The 21,766-nt window shown below is 47.0% G+C and overlaps 1 protein-coding gene across 1 annotated transcript in view; it reads right to left on the bottom strand.

Moving 5' to 3' along the window:
• Positions 1-21,766, bottom strand: part of LOC138492838 (zinc metalloproteinase-disintegrin-like batroxstatin-1) — a 1,052,270-nt gene that overhangs the window by 408,817 nt on the left and 621,687 nt on the right. Inside the window, exon 6 of the mRNA XM_069620180.1 lies at positions 14,688-14,865. Within this exon, the coding sequence (XP_069476281.1) occupies positions 14,688-14,865 (178 nt within the window). The remainder of the gene's footprint in view (positions 1-14,687; positions 14,866-21,766) is intronic.

The raw sequence follows: 21,766 nt of genomic DNA, 5'->3' as shown, positions 1-21,766 counted from the left end.
GATCATCAGTGAGGTGAAGCTGATGCCTCTCTAAGCACAGTGAGAGGGAGACCACGTCTGGTTGCCCCCAGGAGACCTAGGAGACCTAGGAATACAAAAAGTAGTATCCACTGCCACCAGCCAAAATTCGATCAGGGGGAGCGGAGACGTGCCCCCTCGACTAACAGACCCCGGGGAAATCAAATTGCCCCGACCAGTACGTCCACAATATGATGGTTTGTACTGGTTTATGTTAATAATTTGGGACTAGTAAAGCAAATGGTGACTTTACATGCCCTGGGAGACAGTAGTCAGCCCCAGGGTATGGAGTCTATGGTGGGGTGTCACTATGACACCCCTGTGTTACTGCACGGAGGGTGCTGCGTAACACACATAGTAAAAACACATGAGACCCTATGGAGTAAAGGACCCCATAGCCCATAAAACACATAAACAGTCAAAGGAACACCATAAATCATGTCCAAGAGTGGGAGAAAAAGAGTCTCACTCTTGGCAGGAGAAAAAAAACAAACTCCAGAAATCCAGTAAAGCTGCTGGGGGACTCACCAGGTTAGGAAATTCAGCCTAAAGAGAGAATTCTCCCTAACAGCGGGGCTGGGGGAGACCTTGTTTATGATTTTGTAAAGATTTGAAATCAGTGCCTTCTTCCCTGGGTTAGTGATGGTGAATTTTTTCGAAAGAGGTTAACTCCCCAGTTGCCCTCTGGTTGTTGAGGGGAGCCAATATCCAGTGCCGGACCTGAAAGTACTGAAAGCAATCTAATTCATTTAGTCCCAACTCTAATTTGCATTGGATAAAAGACTTACGTCCTCATCACAAGTTGGGCGCTCTATTAGCCCTGCCGCCTTAGCCTTAGCGCCGGATCATGGGTTTGGCAGAACGGTAAGTCCCGTAAATTAAAACCTCATAAACTACCCTTGGGGTTTTGTTGTTCCACACAAAAGCAGATATAGTTCTATGGAGCTTTTTTGAAAAATGATGCCGTAACTCAGATTGGGAGTGCCTGGAAAAAGTAGAGTGGTTTAGGGAGGATGACCATTAAAGCTGCATTGATTCGCCCAAGCCAGGAGGTCGTTAACGGACCCCATTTCGCAAGTTGGTTCGTAATGTCTTTCAGTAAAGGAGGATAATTAGCCTCATACATGCTGGCTATTTCAGGGGTTACGGTGACACCCAATAGTTTAATTTGAATTTGTGCCCAGCCGAATTGTGTTTGAGTTTGCAGTGACTGTACTTCTTTAGGGGAAAGAGATAGATAAAAAATTTCCGACCTGGAGTGATTCATTTTCAAACCTGCCACCAAGCCATACCTCTTTAACTCGCGTTCTACTGCAGATAATGTTCTTGCCGAATCATATATAACAAGCAACATATCGTCTGCATAGGCCACCATTTTGTGCCCTAACCCCCTAAAATGGATTCCTTTGATATCTTCTGCTTGTCGGACCCTAGCAAGGAATGGCTCCAAACATATGGCATATAACAAGAGTGACATTGGACAACCCTGTTAAGTCCCTCTTTGGAGAACGATGGGTGAAAAAGTTGTCCGTTAAAAAACGGGCTACCAGGGATTTATAGTTTACCTTTACTTTGTCTATAAACTTTGAGCCGAAGCCCATCCTGGCCACGGTCTGGAAGAGAAACAACCACTCGACCCGGTCAAAGGCCTTTTGGGCATCAAGAGACAGTAGGACCATTGTAATGTCCCTTTCCCCAACTTCCTCTAAGACATGGCAGGTGCGCCTGATATTGTCGTGAGTTTGACGATATTTTATAAAGCCTGATTGGTCTGGCCGTATGATTGTGTGGACTAGATCTTCCATCCTATTGGGCAATATTTTGGAGTAAATGTTAGCATCTAGATTAATAAGTGCAATAGGTTGGTAGGATCCGCATCTACTAGGGTCTTTGCCGGGCTTTGGGAACAAAACTATCTTTGCCTCCTCCATAGCAGAGGATATACAGCCTGTGTAAATGTCTGCCTACATAATGACGCATGCATCAAATTGAATTCAAATAACTCTGCATTTTTGCTTTCAGTTTTTTTTTTTCAGTACTATGTCCTGCAGAACTTCAGATGGGAATCGCCAAGCCCATACACTCTGTATTGCCCCCGCTATTCAGATCTATAATCAGAGGTGCGTGGTCCGAAAGTGTGATGGCCTGGTAAGTGATTTGAGTGACCATTCCGAGGACTGGTTTTGAGACCTGGGCGTAATCAATGTGGGAAAAAGACCATTGTACATGTGAATAATATGTACATCCTTTGTTGCCCCCATTAATGTTGGCCTTAAGTCTACCAATGTTAGATTTGCAAATGTTTGATTTAGTGTTTTAGAAGGCACTAATTGCGTAGAGCGTGTAACCACACTCTGATCACGCAAGGGGTCGCAAGCCATGTTAACAACCCCTGACAACATTATTTCACCCTCACTAAAAGCTTCCAAAAATGGGATAATTGATTTTAAGAAAACTTCCTGTATATGTTGGGAGCGTAAATTGAAGCCACCGTTATTCTCTTTGGGCCTATACCCAAAATAGTAAAAACATAGCGACCCTCTTTGTGGGTTTTTGTTCAGAGCACTTTCCAACAGCATTTGCCTATTGCACCAGCAGGTTTCATCGCAGGCTGAGTTTATATCTATCTGCCATGCATATATGCATCTCTTGGAGCGCCACATAATCCAGTTGGTAACGCCCCAAGAGAACTTCTAACTTTCTGCGTATCACCGGCGCATTCAGGCCCCTAATATTCAACCTTAACCACTTGAATTATTCCAGTAATTTACTGAAAACATTGAATCCGAAGACCGTACGAACACTACAATTCTTGAGCTTCCTCTCGAATACCATGCATTACACCCCCTTCCCCCTTGTTTCCAGCTTCCCCCTCCCAACTAACCCCCCATAATCCCAACCTTCCCAACTATGTCCCCAAATAATGTCCCGTGGTGTGAGCCACGGTACCTAACAAAACCGGGGCACAAAACCACAGTTGTGAGTCAACTTTACTCCCAGGCAATGTGCAGGGTATCCTAGTACCCCGATCTGTTACCTGAACAGATGAGTTCTGTTACCTCAACAGATGAGTTCCAAGATGTTGCGCTCCGTCTCTCCCTCCGACTACAATCTTTGATTTGTTCACTGTTAGCTATCTTGATTAAAGCTTCCTTATTGTGGTGGTTTAGTGATGGGTCCTCTGAGTCGCGCCTTCCAGTCCTTGTTGTTTCGCTCTCTCCTTCCTCCCCCGCCGAGATGAAGTTGAATACTTCCATGGTTTAGATTGTTGAGCCAAGCAATCATTCTCGGCTTCAGATGAGCTTCCACCTCCCCGTCCTCAATTTGTAATAAGGCAATGCCTGACTCTCGTGAGGTAATCCTGTGCTGTCTACCTTCTAAAGAAAAGATCAATCCGAAAGTGAAAGTCCACTTATACTTGATCCCTTCGTAATTGTAGTGTTATAACTACCGGCTGCATCTCGCGTCTTTTTTGGAGGGTAATCAGAGAGATGCTGAAAATGTTGGATCTCATTCCCGTTGTCAGTGATTGTAGACAGCTCCTGTGCCTTTCTTAGGATTTGCTCCTTTTGTTAGTATGAAGTGCAAGCTGCTAGTACATCAGTACATCACGTGGACAAGCCCCAGCGTCATTTCTTTTCGGGACAGTTTTATGTAGGCGGTCCAGTAGGACTGTGGGGGCCTCATTACGACCCTGGCGGTACGGGGTAAATGGCGTCATTTACCCCGTACCGCCTCATTACGAGGTCCCCTCGCGGGACCAAGGAAGCAACGCCTGGTCAAACCAGGCGTGCTTAACGGGTCCCGCAAGGGGAAGAGGGAGCAAAGAACGGGCCAACTCGTAATGGACCGTTGTTTGCTCCCTCTCCCATTCCCATTCAGCCCTATGGCGGCTGAAATGGGAATGGGGAAGGACCGGGTCCTTGGAGGGAGGAATTACCGGGCCTTCTGAACTCGGAATGGCCCGGTAATTCCTCATTCTGAGGACCCGGACACGATTTCGGCGGCAGCCATGCCAATAGCGGCATGGCTACCGCCGAGGTCGTAATGAGGCCCCGGGAGTCTCCTCACCAGGGATTAAGTCTGCTAAGATATGGGTTACAGTGTCCTCAAGTCAGAATCCGAAATCGCCTGCGGCAGATTTCTTATTCGGATATTAGAGCATCGAGATCTATTCTCAAGATCCTCACATTGTAATTTGAAGTTGCGCGTTAGCCTGGCCAGCTCTTCAAGTGCGAAATCCGATGGTTTGCTCTCCCATGTCAGCTCCTGGATAGCCCGTTCGGTGGTATCAATCCGCTCCCTGAGGGAAGCAATGTCCTTGCCGAAATCAGATAAGGATTGCCTAATTTCCGTGGTAAAGGAAGTAAACTGTAGCTGATATGAGGCCAAAAATGTATCCTGATATTTACGGAAGCTTGTTGCAAAGTCCTCTTTAGGAGCCTCCATCTCTAAATCAGGGCAGCTAGATTCCTCACCCAATGTAGATGTCACTATCTCTCCAGCTAGAGTTGTCACCTGGCCCGATGTCCACAGTTTTTTGCAGAGGATTCCGTTTACTCTGGGGCTCTTTAGTGGTCCCCACTTGGGTGAGCTTCTTTTTACCCCTCGACAGTGATGTACAGGGTACTGAGCTTTGTATCTGGTGATTTCTCAATAGAGTTCTGTAATTTGGAAGGTTATTGCACGGGTATGTGTAGGAAACTAAAATCCAGCTAGGATCCACCCTGAGCCCAGGCTGAAGTTATCTTTTCTTGTTAAAACTTTGCCAATAGTTCTGAAAGGTTCATTTCAGGTGCACAGCATTAAAGATAATTGACCACTGTCCCACCAGTTATACCTTTTGCTGATTGCGCTGGGTCATGATGCTTTTGTTGCGGTACTCCCACACCCCACTTCCTCGATCTGCTTGAGGAGTCCCCCACAGTGGGGATATGCTTCTCTGAAAGAGTTGGAGCCAGCACTACTGTTGGGACCACACTGACTGTGCGGGCGAGCATACATTAATTAAGGTTTCCAAGCCTTCATGCCATTCTTCCTTAATCTAGCGTTCTTTTTTATTGTGGTGTGCCATGCTGGTGCAAAAGGTCTGCGCTTGCCTGGCCTTCCCAGTTCGCCACGAGATCCACGGGGGCTACACCCTGAAAGGGCTAGCCTTCTACACATTACTTGTGTGGGGTTGCAGCTGCTGTGGTGTGCATGCTTCGCCTCTCCGGCTTGCCTAGCATCCTTCCAGCTTCAGTTTGCAGCCTAGAAATTACGGTAGGGGGGGGGCTGCTGCCTTGATGTCAGAGGAATTGAATGGAGCACACTGCAAGCACGTCCTTAAGGTGCTGCGGCCATCTCAGAATCTCATCTGACAAGCCTTTTGAGGAGCCCATAGCAAGTTTAATCTTCACAGGACTTCCACAGTCAGAGAAATCGTCAAACAAAGGAGAGCACCGTAAAGAGTAAAACTGCTGCACTTCACAAAGACTTTGGTTTTATTTTTCTCGTGGCTCTTTCTTCTGAGGGGGTATCCATCCTCAGAGGGAATTGTCGAGTGAAACCGAGAAACTCTGCCACTTCACCTGCCAAGGCACCAATGGTACTATGATATCTAAGAGCATCTTCTACCCTCAGGAGTCGTCCAGGAGTCCCAGATTCGTCTTAGACCCTGTTCTCCTGTGGCCCCTCAGGTACTTTGGGGTGGTAGAACCTTTCACAAGAAAGTATAAGGTTATTGAACATTATTGGACTGGGCTGTAAAAGACAAGATAAGATGTTCCTTAAATTACCCATTAAAGGTTGCCCAGGTCAGGGGATCTTCATACAGAATTGCAAAGCTAGTCTAAAGAAAGCATTCTGCCACTGTTCATTACTAACCTGCCTTTCTTCCTTATTCTATGTTGATACACCTCACTTACGAATTTGCAAGCCTTTTTAAAACAGTCTGCAGTTTGTGCATCTATTACTGAATTTAAGTATTGTGTGGTGCCTCATAGAGTGTATATATTTGCTATTCTTTCAATAAGTATTTCCAAGTACAAAGTGTTATTATTTAAATATATATATATCACTGAACCTTATTTTATATAAATAAGCTATGTTATCACCTAACATAGTGTATGGACATTCCTTTGTGGGGGCTTTGGGGTACCCCTGTACTTAAGAATCAGCCTGCATCACCACCTGAAAGTTTAAGCCTGAATGCTCGCCCATTGCTACCAACTTGAGAGCCTTGACTGATGTGTTCTGTGCCTTTACCCTACCATATAGAGGGCAGAGGTACAGATACCACCTCCAGTCTTTACAACATGTTTGAATTGTAGCAGAGCTGACTTCGTTTTTGGTCTGCTAAAGTTCAATGGTTCAGAACACACATCTCATCAGGGCTGCTGTGCTTATAATGGTATATGCACTGCAGGTAAAGCATCTGCATTGAAGCACATGCAAAATCAGCTAAGACAACCCTCTATTAAATGCAGATAATAAGTTTGAATTGCAGCCGAACTGACTCAGCTTTCCACTTATGAAAATGTCTTCCAAAGTTCAATGGTTCAGAACACACATCTCATCAGGGCTGCTGTGCTTATAATGGTATTTAGGCTGCAGGTAAAGCACCCACATTGGAGAAAGTGCAACATCTGCTAGGACAAACCTCTATTAAATGTACAACCTAACTTTGCAAAGCAGGTTTGTACACATTTAAAATGACCCCGATTTTTTAACTCGATTTGTAGCTGCAAAACCTATTTACAGTTTGAATTTGTATTATTGCTCTGCCAAAAGCCAAGTAGAAGAACTAGAGAGGAGAAGGAACACACATCTCATCAGGGCTGCTGTGCTTATAATGGTATTTAGGCTGCAGGTAAAGCACCCACATTGGAGAAAGTGCAACATCTGCTAGGACAAACCTCTATTAAATGTACAACCTAACTTTGCAAAGCAGGTTTGTACACATTTAAAATGACCCCGATTTTTTAACTCGATTTGTAGCTGCAAAACCTATTTGCAGTTTGAATTTGTATTATTGCTCTGCCAAAAGCCAAGTAGAAGAACTAGAGAGGAAGAACAACTCAGAACATAAGAGAAACAAGGGCAACAATTGTTATTGGGGGCAGGACAGACAGAACAACAGAGAACATAACAGATTTGTCAAAACAGAAGGTAGTACAAGAATAGGATGAGAGACCAAGGAGCTACAGAAGGTATAGCAACAAGGAAAATGAGGGGGCGCTATTGCATGGCTAAGAAGATGGCCGCTGCCTGAAAAGCTCTGTCAATGGCACTAATATCCTCTTAATTATCCTGCAACTTGTGGCCTCGTTCTCCCCCGGAACCCGTGGCATGGATCTGTGATTACGGGAGACAGCGTCGGATCATAGTGCCCGCAACAGAACCGCTGTGAGGCGAGTGAAGAGAAACACTGCAGCGAGCCAACATCCCGGCCCCCGTGAGGCCTGCTGAGAGAGGGGTCAGCCCAGGACAGAGTTTGCGGCGGTGACAAGGACTTGCAGCGACGGCCCGCAACCTAGCCATGGAAGTACATGAGGGGCGCGTAGCTCCGATTCCCCAAGGGCAGTGCGACTGCCGTGCTGTGTGGCACCTATCTGCCCGCGGTGGTTCCTGGACGGACCGGGGTGGAAGGCAGAGGGGGACCGTTGTCAGCACTTCTCCTCTGAAAGCGCCCGGATACATCTGAAGCTGATGAATACCATCGACGCCCGTAGGTGAGGTCCCTCCTGCTGCTGCGACCCTCCGGATGTAGCTGCGCGGAGTGGGAGCCTCAAACAATGGAGCGGGAGGTATAGCCCATTGTCAGCGCAGCCACGCAACCCCAGCGGAACGCCACCTCAGTGCACGGCTCCGCTGGTTCCCTGGGGAGAGTTCAGCCTTGCCAGGAAGACGCCGAGTGTGGCAGCCAAACTCCAGCCCACATCCTGGGGCCAGGTACCTCACAATCAGCACCCTACAACACCCCACCACGATGTTCAAAGGCATCTAGAAAATACAAAAAGTGCAGTGTGTAATATTCCTCCTACTTATAGTCAGCAGCCTACAGTTACCCGGGCTGTAGGCTCAGTGCACCCTTATAGCCACCAACATATGAGGCCTCCCTGGAACGTGTAGATCTCCCGACTTGTACCCTCTGTCAGCGCCAGCTGGGGGAATCAAATTGTGACGGGGGAAAGGATCGGAAGCTGCAGGATCCTGGGTACACTGCGCCGTGGAACTAATGTGGCTGGCGATGAACAGTCACATCAAAGGCCCTGCATTGAAGTTGAAATGGAGAACACCTCGTAGCCCATAAAGAAAGAAGACACACAGCGCATAGTTCAGACTTATAACACAACTTGCAACACCTCCTACTGCCTCCCTTGAGGAGGCGATGCTGGTGATAAAGGCGGAGCCACCCCAATGGACAGTGCAGGGAATCCCCTGTGCGACCCCATTTTAACATACATGTTTTTTCCATGGGGAGTGCTCCTAAACAAGGCCCAACATAGACCTACACGTATTGCTATACCCCGGGCCACTAAAGAGTGTGCATTTGCCACACAACCCTACGGCAACACTGGACATTGCCCTGACGGAATGACCCTCGCTCATCCGGGGCCTCCGGCTACTCACCATACCAGCACGCTACTAGACCCTGCACAGCGCTCTGGATAAGCAGTGGGTTGCAGCGGCGGCAATACAATAGTCAATCCCAAAAAACAGGCAGAAATGGACCAATTTGCACGGTTAGATCAATCACTGCCCTCCCCGCCCCCAGACCAGAACCACACGCCAGTCCAAGTAGATATGACCGCCCTAAACCAGACCCTGCTGGTCTTGAAGAGTAGCACGGACAACCTAGGGGCAAAGATCGACGCCCTCACCTGCAAGGTCGATATTTCTGCCATACAAATCAATAGGCTGTGCGGTCGAATGTCAGAGGCAGGACAAAGGATAGGTGAGGGTGAAGATAAAGTGGCTACTCTTCAGCTGGAAGTGGCTGAGCTACAGCAAACTGTCAAGAAAGTGGTGACAAAGAACGAGGACCTAGAGGGCTGATCCAGGCGAAACAATATTTGTATTCTGGGAATACCGGAATCCACGCCAATTGACAACATGGAGAAGTTTGTGTTGAAACTGCTTATAGAGGTCCTGGGGGACCCCCCACTCATGAACATGTACATGGTTTAACAAGCACATTGATCGCTAGCAGCGAGACTCCCTCCTGAGGACCCTGGAACACCTCATAATCGCTCAAATGTTTTGCTATCGTGTCAAGGATATCCTGCTCTGCTCTGCCAGGGACAAGAAGGAGCTGGGGTGGGGGTTTGCCACAATTTGGCTCTTTCCAGACTTTAGTCCATCGGTACAGGAACAATTCAAGATGTTTCAGTCTGTAAAGAATATCCTCCTTAGAAAGGAAGTACAGTAATCTATGATTTACCAGGCTATGCTTAGGGTGCTCCACAGCGGCTCAGCGATCGTCTTCACCTCTCTGAAAGTGGCTGAACGCTTCGCTATGAATCTCCCTGACCCTGGGAGATCGCCTTGACACTCGCCCTGAAGGCACCCATGTATCCTTTCATGAATCACTGCACAACTGCCTCAATAGCTTACATTGAAGGTTCCGGGGGTGATGGACGGGACCACAGAATTGCGTACGGTGGCCGCCGCCATGAGGAGCGCACTGGCTGCCCGTGGCAACCAGATATCCGCAGATACTGTGGGAGTAGTTGAGGGTTTGTTAATAAGGAATGTTTGGGAAGGGGGTTGGAAATGGGGGCGGTAGGTTTATGTTTCTGGCGTGGGTGGAGAGGGTGGTTACTGAGGTTGGGTATAATGAACATTTGAGCTAGTTTGTATTGGGGACAGGGTGGGGCTCGGATCAGAGTTCTGCCCAAGAGAGAACTTTCCAATCCACGCAATATACAATGGTAGCGCACCGCCCATGGACCAATGTACAAACCAACCATGTCGGATCTATAAATCAAGGAACTCCGTTTTATTGTCTGCACCATGGAAACACCTAAAACGGAAGAAATCGGACAGCATATTGTTAATAATGTCATGGAACATACGCGGGTTCATTAACCAGAAGAAAGCCCGGTTAATAGCGAATTGTAGCAAGAATCATAATATAAACATACTATGCCTCCAGGAAATGCATCTGACTCGGGAAGCGACCCTCCCTAGGTTGGCGGGCTGGGGTGTCCACAGATACTGCTCCTCTTACACCACACACTGCAGGGGGTGGCTGTTTACATACACTGCTCCTTGGAATTCAAGCTGCACAAGCAGATTTGTGATGAGCAGAGGGGATGTATTATATTAGCCGGAGAAGTCTCTGGATCAAAGCTCCTGTTTATAAACATATATGCACCAAACACTGACTCCCCCGATTGTTTTCACCAATGTGCCGATCATATCCACAAGTTCCCAGACTATGACATCGTCTGGGTAGGCGATTTTAATATGGCATTCACGTTAGAACTAGATAGGTCCTCCACAGCGCAGCAAACACTACCACAAGCAGCCTAGGCGTGGTCCGCTATCGCTAAGTATCACAAATTGCATAATGTATGGCGAAAAAAGCACCCTACAGATAGGGAATACACCTTTTTCTCTAGCGTAAACAGTAGTTCCTCAAGAATCGATTACATTGCGACCCATCCCCCCTTGGTTAGGAGTGTGGTGGAGGCTAACATACTCCCCTGAACCCTTTCGGACCACTCTCCAGTTTTGATCCGCATTGCTGGTTTGATGGGGCCCCGATACAGCTGCAGTGGCGGTTCAGGAACAGGGCACTGGATGACGTCGCATTCCGGGGGAAAATTGGCCAAGACATACAGAACTACTTACAAATCAATGTGGGCTCTGTGCCCGATCCAGGGTGTGACCTGGGAGGCCTTTAAAATATACGTCAGGGGATGATGTATATCAAACGAAGGGGGAGTGCTGAAAGCCCTGCCTAGGTCCATGCAGGTGCTGGACGCGACCTATTAAGGAATTAGAGACTCAGCAGCGGACCTAGGATACGGCTGAGGTGTGCAACTCCTTGAGAGCGCAAAGGGAGGAACTGCTCCAATTGGCAATCAGGAAGGAGAGATTTCTGGGGGACCCAATTGCTGCGACAAGGTATGGGGAGGGTGACCGCCCCAGCAATATGCTAGCATGGGCTGTTAAACAAGAACATCAAGTGACGCCCATTATGGAGGTTGAGGACCGGAACAGGTAACTCATTAAAGACTTTGTAGGGATCAACAGCACTTTCCGTGAGTATTATAATTGGCTATATACATCCCGCTCCAACCAAGGGCATGATATTATAATACAATACCTAGATGAGATAGCCCTGGGATGGCTAACCCCTGACCAAGGGAAGACTTTAAATGCACCCATAACGGATGAAGAGATTCGCAAACCTAATGGAAAGGCCCCGGGGCTTGATGGAATAACGGACAAATTCTATAAAACATACTTAGACTACCTGCTCCCTTATCTGCGCGAAATGTATGAAAGCGCCCTGTCCACGGGTACCCTCCCAGACTCCACAAGAACTGCCCTGGTAACAGTGCTCCATAAGCCAGTGGTGCCCCCTTTCACCGATCCTGTTCGCCCTCGCAGTGGAACTGGTGGCCGTCATATACGAGAATTCCACGCACACTGAGGCATACGACGACATTCGCATTTAGTGTTGTTTCCATATATGCAAATGGAATATTACTGTACGTGAAACATCCTAGACTGAACCTTTCCCCACTGATGCAAGAGATAAGTAGATCTGGAGACCTCTCGGGATTAAAAAATAATTGGAACAAATCGGAAATGCTGCCCTTGAACCCAGGCTTCCAACAAACAGATGCAGGAGAGAACTTCCACTGGTTCCCTCACGGCATAAAATATCTGGGTGTCCTTGTGACCCTGTCAGTGGGAGATCTCTACAGAGAAAACTATGTGAGGGCTCTGGAACTGATGGAGCACAGAGTGGACTCGTGGACCCTTGTGCCGATTTCCCAGGTGGCCTGCATCGCACTAGCTAAAATGGTTGCCCTGCCCAAACTGCTCTAAATCTTCAATAATGTACCCATCTGGCCTCCAACGCACTTTTGGTCTTGGGTCAAAAGTTTAATGATACGATTAGTCTGGGCTGGTAGGCCTCACGCTACCGTACGAGCGGGGCGGGTTGGAATATCCTGACCTATACTTATACTTGCAGGCAGCACAGATCCAATACACTGTGGGCGGAGGGCTCCTGCCGCCGACCTCCCTCATTCTTTACTGGTAAAGGCAGTTGTGATCCCGAACGACCTAGTCGGGATGCTCTGGGGTACCCGGGAAAAGGTGCCACGAACTGAGGTCCAACCTATAGAAGTGACATGCAGAGCCTGTGAACAGATTAACTGGGTGATCAGTTCTGGGACCTGCCACTCCCCGCCACTCCCCGGACATCCCTATATACAAAATATGCGGATCCCGCTCACACATGACATAGCATTCCAGATATACTTCCAGAAATTTGGGGTCCAGTCATTGGTGAATCTAATTCAGGATGAGCAGTTCATAACGTTGGATATCAGAAAAGCCAAAGGTGAATGGACCGCTGTGACCATGCTCCTGTACTTTAGACTAAGAGAGGTGTTGAGATCCAAATGGCCCGAGTTCCCCGAGGCCCCAGCCCCCACCCAATTCTTCAATACCTGCTCAATCCACAGTCCACCAAGAAACTGGTGTCAACCATTTACAGGATAGTCAGAGGAGTGAGGGTGGTGGGTGGGCAGACATATAGGAATACCTGGGAGAAGTCATTGGGAACGGTGAGAGTGAAACACATTGCATGCAGACACACACCCTGTCCCTAAATAACCGGTTTAGACTAATACACTATGAAGTTCTACATCAGGCTTATTACTCACCGGCCCGTTTGTGCAGGTTCTACCCTGAGAGGTACCCCGCCTGTAAAAGATGTAATGCGGACCCTGCTGATTTCTACCACGTGGCCTGGTCTTGTCCACATATTAGACCCTTCTGGGGGAAGATCGAAGAGGCAATGTCTGATATGTTACCTACATCATGGAACTACACATCGTAGTCATGGCTACTGGCATTGATCGGGCAGGAAAGGAAACCTGCTGGTGATGGCCACGGTGACGCTAAGATACATGATAGCTAGAACATGGAGGAAACGTAATGCACCTTGTTTTTTGAGATGGCTGGAATTCATGTATATGCGGGCAAAGAGAAACCCGATATGCATCAACGCTCCCAATCAGTAGCAGGCTGATTGACTACTGGCCCCTTTTTCGACAGCATTACTCAGAGCTGAAGCATGCTGACAGATGGGGAAACCATGTAATAAAGTGACCTAATCCATTATTGGAAAGATGCTCCACTAGGGATGAGAATGTTAAATATGTGCAGTGGGGTACATGGCAAGATGGAGCATGGCTCTTAATTAATGCCATCCACTGAGCTATGAACATAGGTGAACCTGGACAATGACATAATGGTTTCCATGACATGTGAACAAACCTAGTGATGCTAAATAAAACAGAGTGAATAGACAAGCATTTGTAATAGCCTATGCGCTGTACTAAGAACCTAGTAGGGAGGAGGGAGGGGGGGAGTTACTGTTGGTATTGGCACTGTGACTAATGTTTAACTGTTATGTAAAACAATAAAGAACGTTTTAAAAACAAGGAAAGTGAGAATAAGAAAATAGAGATAAAGCCGAGAGAGACATGAGCAACAGGAGTGAGGAATAGGAGCAGAGCAAAAGAAAAATTGAGATTCAGGACGATAAGGAATCAGATTAACAGCAGATGGGGGATACAGAAATGGAAAAAAGCAGGACAGAGAAACGAAGGAACATAATCTAAGCGACAGTTGAAGAAAGATCATCAACAGGAGGGGAGAGTGTAATATAGAAAATGGGAAAGGAGAACGAGCAAGAGTAATATGAGAGGCAGAGAAAGAGGAGTGAGCAAGACACTGCGAGAGAGAGAGAGAGAGAGAGATTGGAGTTACAAAACTGAGACAGAATGACAGAGGATAGAAACACCAATAACAGGATGCAGAGACAGGAGAGGAAGAGTGTCAGACACAAAGCAACAGACTGTAACAACGGGTGGCATAGTAAAGTGAAATAGTGATAGGCAGAGCAAGAGAACATTAGAGGCAGTGAAAACATAGCAATGGGAAGGAGAGATAGCAAAACATGACTGAGAAACTGTGAAACAGTCAGTGGCAGGCAACAACAGTAGGAGTGAAAGGCAGAGAAGTAATGCCGGTAGCAGGATAGCACGCACATACAAGTTATGTTGTGGGAGAATGCTTTCCGCACGTGTAATACATAATTCGAACCCAGAGAGGTTTGATAAACAACTGTTTTATTTCAAATGTTTTCAAAAACAGATATAACTTTATGCATGCAATGGAAGATGTCAGATAGTTGTTACTCCCTTCTGAAGGAGAAAACTAATTTTTACTCTCTTGAATATGTATTTACTCTCCAATTAAAAAAATAGGCAGTAAAATACTCCCACTTCAAAATCCTATCTGGAGCACTGGGAAAACAGCCTGTAGCAGAATGCTAGTTGAAAGATAAGCAAGCGCAGTCCCCAAATTAATTTTGAGGAGAGCCACAGGCATTTTCATACGTTTTACATGAGTGAATAAGAAGCTCTTTTTACCTCTGGGGAACCACAGTCACAGTCTTCCCCAATTTCAGTGAAGCCATTTCCACAGACTGGAGGAGCTACGAGATCTTTTGCTTCTGGTTTGTCCCTCATGCACACAGGCATGTTCATCAGAATAAAATTCTGAAGAGCAGTGACACTGCATGAACTGAATGATTTTGGTGTGTTTTGGCTGCAGGGAAAAGAAAGAAAACAATTGCATAACATCAGGCACATTGTGGTAGGGCTGATTAATGCCACATGTGACACTGACTGCTTGTGATTAAACAAGATGATTTTATTATTACAATTCTGTCAATAAGGGTTTGATAAAAACCTAAAGGATCTAGGAGAACAAGTATATCCAAAAAAGAACTATAACCAAATGGGGGTATAGTCTAAAGTAAACAGTGTGCCTAGGATATCGACAAAAAGTGTGTTTGCTCTTGGTGTCACACACCACAGGTGGTTCTGTCTCAAAGTATGACGTTCTAAGTCCTTGCCTTTCTCAGAGACTCCTTGGTCTACTGTAAAGATGGATTTCTAAACTCTGACCTGGTAGGCAGAGGTGTGGGAGGCCACCCTAGTTTAGTGCAACAGGGGAACCTTCTGGACAAACCAGACCAATCGAAAGTAGCTTGGCTGTAGGCCAGGAGGGATGAGAGTGATAGGAAGCCTGCAGTGAGCACAAACAGTAAAACTCCACAGATTACTCTTAGACAGATGTATATTAAAAATAAATTTATTATGACCTTTATAATAAAACACAAATAAACCACAGTAATAATAAACAGTTGCCACACACGCTTTTCACTGTTTGACATATATACAAAATGTGTTTAGCCTAATGCAGATGAAAGGGGAGAAAATAAACACAACCTGTAACAAAAGAGGTAAGTTCAACACAGATATTGCATTAGGCAGTTCTTCACACAGATATTGCATTAGGCAGTTCTTCGAAGTCAATCCCTATCTTATGCAGTCCAGCCCTAAGAATCGAGTAGCCTTATGCTCAAAGAACAGTGTTAGGGAGAATTATCTGAAAAGGCTAATTTCCCAAACCTAGTAAGTCCCCCAGTTGCTTTGCTGGATTTTTGTTTAATTTTTTAAAAAATTTTCTCCTGCTAAGAGTGAGACTCTTTTTCTCCCACTCTTAGGCATGATTTGAGAATGTCCTTTGACTTTGTAATGTGTTTTATGGGCTATGGGTCTTTTACTCCATAGGGCTTCATGTGTTTTTGGGAAGTGTGTTACACAGCACCCTCAGTGCAGTAACACAGGGGTGTCGGAGTGACCCCCAAACATAGACTCCATACCCTGGGACTGACTACTGACTCCCAGGGCATGTAAAGTCACCATTGACTTTATTAGTCTTAAATTGTGAACAGAACCAGTACAAACCATCATATTGTGGAAGTTCTGGTAGGGGTAATTCGATTGCGCCTGGGTCTATTTTTCAAGGAGGCACTGTCCAGTCCCCCCTTGTCGAGTTTCTGGCTGGTGGCAGTGGTTACCACGCGAAATATTCCACCGGAATATTTCCTATGGGATTTTCCCATTCATTTTAAACGCACCACTTTGTTGGTGCAATGTTAAAGATACCGCTGGGTTATTTATTTAATATTTATTCCCCGGTTGGGTCTTTTTGCCAGGACTTGTTTTTAAAATGGCGTTTGTGTTCGCCTCTGTAACTCCAACCCAAGTCGAGCCCTTTGTTCCACTTTTGGCGGGCTTCTTTACAGGAGCCTCCAAAAGTGGTGCCACTCTGTCAGGGTCTACAGGATGTGTGGGAGGGGGAATAGGCACCCTGGACTGAATTGCCTTGGCAACTCAAGTCGCACTCTTGTGTGATTGGCCCGGTGGTGAGCCTCCGAGCTCACCACTTAGCATGTTTGATTGACAGCTAGGCTGGTGAATGGGGGTTTTGCTGCATAAAAGCAGGGCTTTGGGGACTGGAACTTCAGAAGTCGCCACAGGACCTAAAGAATCCGAAGAGGGGAGAAGCTGAGCCATCTACAACGATGACACAACCGGTGGAGCCCTGCTGTACGAAACTCACCACTTTCCCGACGACAGAGAAGATCTTCTTCCAGGAGAGTCTTCTTCCCTTTGAGCTGGTGGGACCAACCAGTTCGCCTTTTTTCGCCTTCCTGGACCGTCTCGTGGTCGAATCGCCTGTGCCAAGCGCCCCGGCGGCCGGATAGCCACTCTTCACCACTACCGCAAATAAAAGGGTAGTACCTTTTGACCGGGAAACTCCACGGCTGGTTTCTTCCCTGGCAGTGCAACGACCTCCAGCTCTCCTCCACGTCGAGATCTTCTCTTCCCCTGGATGAAGCACTGACTTGCACCCGCTGCCAGGAACAACTGCCCCCGCTGGAGCTTTCTCACCATTTCAGGTACTATGTCCCGCCTGGTCTCCCTTGCAACAGACTGTTCAAGGTGTCCCGTATATCCTTGACTCTCTATTCCTGGGATGACCTCGGACCCGTTAACATTACCTTTCTAACTTTATCCCACCTCTTTTTGACTTTCCTGCAAATACCTTTAGTGCATTTCCACTGTGTGATCTTGGGCACATTCTGCCTTGCTCTCTCCAAGAGTGGGCCTGGCCTATGAACTTTTTGCTCTACAGTAGACACTGCCTTTCTTGACTTGCTGTGGTTCTTTAAAAGTGTTGGTATTGTGTGTTTTCCTATTTCTGCCTTTTCTCTCCCTTTTTAAATAATTATTGGAGTGCCATCTATGGTTATGCGCTCACCTCTGTTTTGCTAAATAAGTGGTGTACTAACCTAGACTGGTCAAATAATTAATTATGGAGGTGTATATATTCTAGTGACTGTGTTTGAACTTGCTTGACATATTAGTGCCAGTGTATTTTTGCAAGTGTGTTTTTAAATAAATAATTATATACTTTTATTTTAAAATTTGTTTATTGGCATTTGTTATTAAGTACAACCACAGGGCAGTTATCTCAACTGCCATTAGAGGACGACTTGCATAGCATCTCGGATCAATAACATTAGCAACTTTAACATTAAAACATTGAAACATTAAAACATTAAAACATTAACTATCTCCAGTTTCTGTTTCTTGAGAATCCGGTGTCAAATGGGGGCGTAAAGGGGGGTTAAACCCTACGGGAAGGGTGGGGCTTCGGGTCGGGACTACAAGCGGCCAAAAGTGACCGCTTCCGGGGCTCCCATTTAGTCTATGGATCTTCTTATAGTGGGTTCATGTCGGCTCATGGGGGCTTATCGTCGGAGGGGTAGAACAAGGGGTCTGTGAGTCCCTTCCAGGCGTCTAAGGTCATGCTCGAGGCTTCTGCGGATCTGGCCACACTTTGCTCCCAGGCTTTTGTTTCTGCTAGCACCCAGCGTTTAAGTTCCTTGTGCCAGATTTTCTGTTGAGGCCCCGATGGTTTCTTCCAGGACATTGCGATTGTCCTCTTTGCCAGGATGCACATGATGTCCATTAATTTGGCGAGGTGCTTTAGTTTTGCTGGTCTGGGATATGTGCCCAATAGGCATACCGCCGGAGACCATTCGTATCTGGTTAGCCCCAGTTTCGCACTAGTTTGTTGAATAAAGAACCACAGGGACTGTGTCCTGGCACAGTGCCAGAATGTGTGAAAGAGATCCGCATTGTCCATTTCGCACCATGTGCATTTGGAACTCTGAGTTGTGTGAAGTTTGGCTAGCCTGGATGGGGTTAAGTATGTTCGGTGCAAGAGGTTCAGTTGTATTTGTCTAAATCTATGATTTCTAGACACTGTCCTAGGAAATGTTGGGGCCCTTTCCCATTCGCCATCCGATAGTTCTCGGCCTATATCTGCTTCCCATCTGGATTTCAGGCTAGCGCTGCGTGGGTTGGGGGTGTCGCTTAGGTGGCCATAGATCTGAGACACCGGTCTTCCTCGCTCACCCAATTCATATAGTAGTGTGATCAGGGGGCTTGTTTCTGGTTCTTCTGGCCATGTTGGCCATTTGGTTCTTGCAGTAGATCTCAATTTTTGGTACCACAGAAACTGGCCAGCGTGAACATCGTTTTCTTCTTGGAGGGTTTTGAATGCTTTGAACTCCCCCTCTGTGTATAGGTCCCCCCATGAGTATATCCCCTTTTGTTCCCAGTGTCTGAGATGCTGTAAGTCCTCGGGGGTTTTGCATAGGTTCGAGATCAGCGGTATGTTCGGGGAGTATTGGTATTTGGCATGGGCAAGGGCTTCAGCCCTGCGCCAGACTCTGCGGCCAAGAGTGACCAACATTGGAGCCTTAAGTATCAGGTGGGCGGGGGCCCAGGGAAGTTCTTTCATATACAACGGGGAGATCAGTGGCAGCAAGAGTGGTGTTTCTGAGGTGGCATCGTCAGCTAGCCATTTGGTGATAAAGCCAAGTTGAGCTGCCAGATAGTATTTTTCGAAGTTTGGGAGTTGGATTCCCCCCTGGGTGTACGGTAATGATAAGGTAGTAAGTGCTATCTTACGTCTTCCCTTCCCCCACAAGAAGTCTCTTATCATCTTTTCCATTAGGCGAAAAAAGGATGCTTTGATATAGGAGTGTACGTTTTGGAACCCATACAAAAATCTAGGGAGGACGATCATTTTGATTATGGAGGCCCTGCCCATCATGGATAGGGGAAGTTTCGCCCAGAAGGCCATAGATTTCCTTAAGGCGGGAAGAGCAGCCTTAGTGTTGTGTTCATGCATTTGTTCCGGGGAGTGCATTATGTGTAACCCTAAGTATTTGAACGAGGTGTGTTCCCATTTTATTCCCGCCAGGGGAGGTTGCGATGTTACCGTTCCTTTAAGGTTTGCTAGGGGGAAAAGACAGGATTTTGCTCGGCTGAATTGTATACCTGAAAACTTCGCAAAATTGTCGAGGACGTCCATCATCGTGGGCACATTGTTGTATGGGTCTTTGACAAATAGTAAAACATCGTCCGCATAGAGGGAGATAATGTGGTCCGAGTTGCCCAGCCGGATTCCAGAGTCGAAAAATTGTTTACGGAAGTAGATAGCAATGGGTTCTAGTCCCAGCACATAGAGCATAGGGGAGAGAGGACAACCTTGTCTGGTTCCCCTGCATATGTTCCAAACCTCTGATATATGTTTCCCGGTTTTTACTCTGGCTCTAGGCTCTGTGTATAATATCTTGATCCACCTGATGAACCCTGGGCCGAAGCCAAACTCCTCCAACACTGCTATTAGCCATTCCCAAAAGATCGAATCGAACGCCTTGATAGCATCAAGGGACAACAGGGCGTACGGTTCTGTGCAGTCTACAGTTTGGGCAATAACGTGTTGCACCCTGCGCAAATTCATGGTAGTATTTCGGGCTGGTACGAAGCCGCACTGATCTTCATGTATTACATCCCCTATGATTCTGGCTAATCTGTTCGCTAATACTGTCGTCAGGATTTTCACGTCGCAGTTAAGGATTGCTATCGGACGGTAAGAGTCGCATCTATCAGGGGGCTTATTAGGCTTAATGATCGGGATCAGGAGGGTCTCCCTCATGGTGTCGGGTAGAATTCCTATTTCATGTGCTTCTCGAAAGACCTCGTGTAGGAGGGGCGTTAGGGTGGACTCATATGCCTTGTAAAATTCAGTGGGCAGGCCGTCGCTCCCAGGAGTCTTACGGGTGGCTAGTGATCTAATTGCCTCTGAGATATCCTCGGGTGTAATGTCTGCATCTAGGGCCTCAGATTGTTCCGGGGGTATCTTGGGGAGCCCTATTTCTTCCAGAGTGTTCATGATTTGCTCTAGGGGAACCTGATCCTTGTGGGAGTAAAGGTGTTCATAAAAGCCCTTAAAGGTTTTGTTTATGGCTTGCTGTGTCTGTGCTACCCCTCCATCTTCAGTCTGTAGCCCCGTGATTGTGTGTCTGGGGTGTTCTTTCCTGCAGAGCCAAGCTAGCATTCTACCAGGTTTATCTGCCTCAGTGTGTATCCTGTCGGTTTTGGTGGCATAGTCAAATTTGGCGAGCCTGTCCCATGCTAAAGTAGTGTTATTTCTAAGTTCTTTGAGGTTGATCTCTCTCTGCTCCGTGATAGCCGGGGCCCTTTCCAGTTGTTCAATCTGCTGTTCCCAGTGGTTCAGCTCGCCTCTAAGTTGTTTCCTAATGCCCCCTGCTCTAGCTATGATTTCCCCCCTTGTCACTACTTTTAGGGCGTCCCACATCGTGCCTGTTCGGTCCACGCTTCCGGTGTTACTTTCAATGAAGCTCTCTATAAATTCGTGTAGGTCATCTCTGAATACTGGATCATCAAGGGCATCTATCGGCATTCTCCACATTGGAATGGGAGGCCTGGGGCCCGTGTGGTTCCAGTCTACCAGGAGTGGTGAGTGGTCGGAAATGGTTCTGCCCAGATATTGGGCGTCGGCTATTTGTGGCAAGTGTTCATTGCTTATGAGGACATAGTCTAGCCTCGTGTGGAGACCGTGAGGGGAGGAGAAATATGAGTAACCCCGGGTGTCAGGATGACACTCTCTCCAGGTGTCTGATAGGTGCAACCTATGTATTAGTAGGGAGAGGGCAGTTGTGGCCGCTGAAGGTCCCTTTGGGTGCGGGAGGGACCTATCTAGTTTTGTATCATGGACACAGTTGAAGTCTCCCCCCCAGAAAAGGATTCCATGTCTGTATGGTGCAATCTTAGCGTACATGGAGTTTAAGTGGGATGGGATGTTGGTATTAGGGAGGTAAGAGTTGACTATGCAGATTTCTGTTTGTTCTAGTCTGCCCCATAGTATTACGAACCTCCCCTCTGGGTCTGTCTCCGACTTAATTAGATGGAAAGGGAGTTGTGGGTGAATCCAGGTAAATACTCCTCTTGCATATTTGGAGTACGAAGTTCCGACCCCTTGGCCTCCCCAGTGTTCCCTCAACCTCGCCAGTGATTCCGCCGTGCAGTGTGTCTCTTGCAGTAGCGCTATCTGCACTTTCTTTCTGGTCAAATAGGATTTGATTCTATTACGGCGTAGGTAAGAGCCCAGGCCCCTCACGTTCCAGGTCAATATCTTTATGTTTGCATTAGACGACATTTCGGGGTAGTTGAGTTACACTTACAGTTATTTGGCCCCTGCCGACCATCTTTTC

The sequence above is a fragment of the Ambystoma mexicanum genome, chromosome 10 (assembly GCF_040938575.1).
Source record: "Ambystoma mexicanum isolate Mex_15411 chromosome 10, UKY_AmexF1_1, whole genome shotgun sequence".
In the NCBI taxonomy this organism is placed as follows: Eukaryota; Metazoa; Chordata; class Amphibia; order Caudata; family Ambystomatidae; genus Ambystoma; species Ambystoma mexicanum.
The sequence above is the reverse complement of the archived record's forward strand: the minus strand, read 5'-3'. Positions and strand labels throughout refer to the sequence as shown.